At 42.4% G+C, this 3,566-nt stretch overlaps 1 protein-coding gene across 1 annotated transcript in view; it reads right to left on the bottom strand.

The window, feature by feature from the left end:
* The window catches only part of LOC103367682 (collagen alpha-1(XXII) chain-like), a 5,965-nt gene extending 5,806 nt beyond the window's left edge, over window positions 1-159 (bottom strand). The window contains exon 1 of the mRNA XM_008295794.1: window positions 98-159. Within this exon, the coding sequence (XP_008294016.1) occupies window positions 98-149 (52 nt within the window). The 5' untranslated portion in view covers window positions 150-159. The remainder of the gene's footprint in view (window positions 1-97) is intronic.
* Window positions 160-3,566: the final 3,407 nt, after the last annotated feature.

Genomic DNA, 3,566 nt, shown 5'->3' with positions numbered 1-3,566 from the left:
TCTATGTTTGTAATACTAGTAAACACTGCAGGAACTGTGAGACGACAACAGCCTTAAAGAGGACACACATAAAACCAACAACACTGCTTTGTCCTACCCTTAGGTCCCATGGGTCCCCTGGATCCTTCTCCTCCATTCTGGCCGGGCATACCGGGCTCTCCAGGGGGGCCGGGACGTCCAGCGCTGCCGTCCTTACCAGGAGGGCCTGGAGGTCCGGGGCGGCCTGCTGTGCTCTTCACGTGGGCCGGCTGGATCTGAGCCATGAGGTAAGCTAGTTTGGCTGAACACAAAAGAAAAGTTCGTCATGTTTCATATAACTCTGCTGAGGTTATTTGAAATGAGCTCAAACATCTTAATGGGCTCCAGAGGAAAAGTGGCCTCCTCACCATCTAATTGTTTTGCCAGCTCCTCCTGGATGAGCCGTCTCATCTGCTCCAGTGACACTGACTCTCCCTGAAGTGGCAGAGATGTTAATGAACAACTCAATTATTAATATCTGCATCTGAATCACTTGCAGAGCTTGTGGCTGTGGTACCAACACTGCACTAAAATCGGATTCTCTGTTTCACAGGTATGACTCACTCTGGGGCCTGGGGCTCCGGGGTTTCCTGAAGGTCCTTGTGGCCCTGGGGCTCCTATTTCTCCTGGCGGTCCCGACATGCCCATCATCCCCGTGTGGCCTTTTCTACCTGGGGGGCCGGGGTTTCCGGGCATACCTGGATCTCCTGAGTGTCCTTTATCTCCCTTTGTACCCGGGTCTCCCTAAATTAGACGACAACATCTTTGTGAATGCTTCAGCTTGAAGCACCTTCAGAATAACTGATGACTTGCAGCAGGACAGCGAAGGACGTAGAGCAAGTTGAAGTGAAATGCTACCATCTGTATCTGCTTCAACATATGTTTGCACCATAAGTATATCTGTATAATTAGGAGGTTATGTTAAAGCAGGCGTTTATCTGTTTGTTTGTTTGTTTGTTTGTTTGTTAGCAAGATAACTCGAAAAGTTAAAACAAATTTTCATGAAATTTTCAGGAAATGTTGATAGTGGCCCAATGAACAGATGATTAAATCCACTCTTGTTTTTTTAAATTTCATTTTGTTGTTTACTTTATTTAGGGTTGTTTATTTCATTTTTATTTGGTGGTTTATTTTAATTTGGTGTTGTTTATTTTATTTCATTTTTGTTCGTTTAATTTTATTTGGTTGTTTATTTTATTTTAGGGGTGTTCATTTAATTTTAGAAGATACCCGGTTAGGCCGCCCGGGATCTTTCTGTGTGGAGTCCATGTTCTCCCCGTGCAGCGTGGGTTCTCTCCGGGTTCTCCGGCTTCCTCCCACAAGGTCCAAAAACATGCTGAGGTTTAATTGGTGATTCTAAATTATATTAATTGTTTCTCTGTCTCTGAGTGCAGCCCCTGTGATACATCCGTTCAATGGAATTTTCTTAAAGGTTTATCCATTTTTTAAAATTTCTGAAACAGTTTTGTATTTTTCTTTGACATTCTGTTTTGTACATTGTGATCTACAGCTTCGTTCAGCCATAACTTCTACAGTAAATAAAGCTTTAGTTGCAGGTGGTGTTAGAGGCTTTCTGTGCTTTGTCAGTTTGCCCAGCTGGCTAGCTAGATAGCACACAAGATACCTTCTGGAGGCATTATGTGTAAAATACTTCATTTGTATGCCGTGTGGTTTGTGGTGCACAGTCAAGTCATGTTTGGCTGGCAACTACATGCAACAACTCATGGGGCAGAACTAATCTTTTGTTTGCAAAAATCAAACAGTATGGACATAGTATGTTGTCTTTGTGTATTTCTTTGCATTCCTTTACTAGATAATACTTATATTTGCTCAGCTTTGTTGAACATTGTTCTGAACTGAGTCTAAACATCAAGAGCAATTAGGAACAGAAGACGGATTTCTTACATATGAATGTAAACCTTAAGCGTAAATCTGATTGTGATGCTGCCAACGTATTTATTTACATCCCTGGTTCTCACCTTATCTCCTTTGGTTCCACGATCACCAAGTCTTCCTGGCATTCCCTACAAAACACCGCAGACAAGTGGATGTAAGTAGGAGATATCCCTACAGCACACAGTATGGTGGTAAACAATTATAACATGAGTCATCGGTGTCCTTTGGAGGTTCCTACCTGCTTTCCTTCTGGGCCAATCGGACCAGGAGGACCCTGGAATTCACAGCAAATTAAGCATTAGCGGCTGCACATGTTTGTGAGCTGCGATTAATCTTTGAATCAAAAAGAAAAAAAAAAAAATGGAGCACTCACCGCCGGGCCTTTAGGCCCACTAAAGCCTGGTAATCCTGGGTTGCCAGCCTCTCCCTTGTCTCCTCTAAGACCCTGTGTGACAGCAGCGACATAACCATCCATCACACACGTGGCACACTGTACATGTATTCTGAAAGCCTTGCTCATTACTGAGGATCCCACAAGATTAATATGTAGCTGCAAAAATCTCATAAACCAATCTTGTGGTGGGGCATGCCAGCTTGAAGAGATTAAAAATCATATTTACAAGAGACATGTGGGCCTGAAGACAAGCTGGTTGCAGCAGCCACACGGTGCAGTAACGTATTCATGCATGCAGACGTTTCTTTTGTTCATCTCCACTATTCAAAAAGTTCTTTGTTGAAGCTGATCTTCTTCTCCATCTCCTCGGCTCGACCGCCTGCACTACGCCCTCTTTTTCTCTGTGTGGCGAATTTGAACATCTGATAACATTTTTGTCAGTATCTGATTCTACCTCTAAATACCTCCACCGTCCACTGAAATCACTCTCTATCTCCTCTCCTAACCTGTGTGCATTGTGATTCGTGGCCTCCTCCCTCCCCCGGGCTCCTCCTGATGATCTGCTCCCTCTGCTGACTGATATCATCGACTGCTCCCTGATAGCTGGCTGCATATCATCTGCCCTCCAGTTAGCAACAGTTGCTCCTCCTCCCAAGAAACCAATCTTCAGCCCACAGACGAGTCCACAGCTCCTTCTATTTATTACCACAACACATTAACATTCTGCCGCACCAACGCAAAATCTCACTATGTTTATGCAGCGTTTTTTTTTTTTCAACATTGTGTTCATTGCAACTTCTGTTGTTGCACAGATAGTGTGTTGATTGTGTTGCCAATGGCACAGATTCTTATACATGTGCAGTCTCATTGGACGACCTTGTTCATTGTCTGTATGCAGAACTACATCAACTGGTATAAAATCAGCGTAGACAGTAAAAAAAAAATAAGAAGAAGAAAAGAAAAAGAAACAAACATTTTTAACTGCAATTTTTTTTTTGTTTTTTTACAGTTTACTGTTATTTTTCACATTTTCCTGCTTTGTTGAATTACAGATAAGAAGGAGTAAAATCACTTTCTACATATAGATTTGCTTGTTAACTACAAGAAAAATTTTTTTAATTGAGGCCCAAATACATAATGTGTTTTTTTTCCAGAAGTACCTTCCTAAGCTGACTTTAAACCTGTTCAGGACACGTTTCCCACTATATACTACATCCTGATGCGTTTTCAGGACATTCTGAAACGTGACCATTTTTGT

The sequence above is a fragment of the Stegastes partitus genome, unplaced genomic scaffold (genome assembly GCF_000690725.1).
Source record: "Stegastes partitus isolate 25-593 unplaced genomic scaffold, Stegastes_partitus-1.0.2 Scaffold1077, whole genome shotgun sequence".
NCBI classification, from domain to species: domain Eukaryota; kingdom Metazoa; phylum Chordata; class Actinopteri; family Pomacentridae; genus Stegastes; species Stegastes partitus.
Note: the sequence above shows the minus strand (reverse complement) of the source record. Positions and strands in the feature narration are given on the sequence as shown.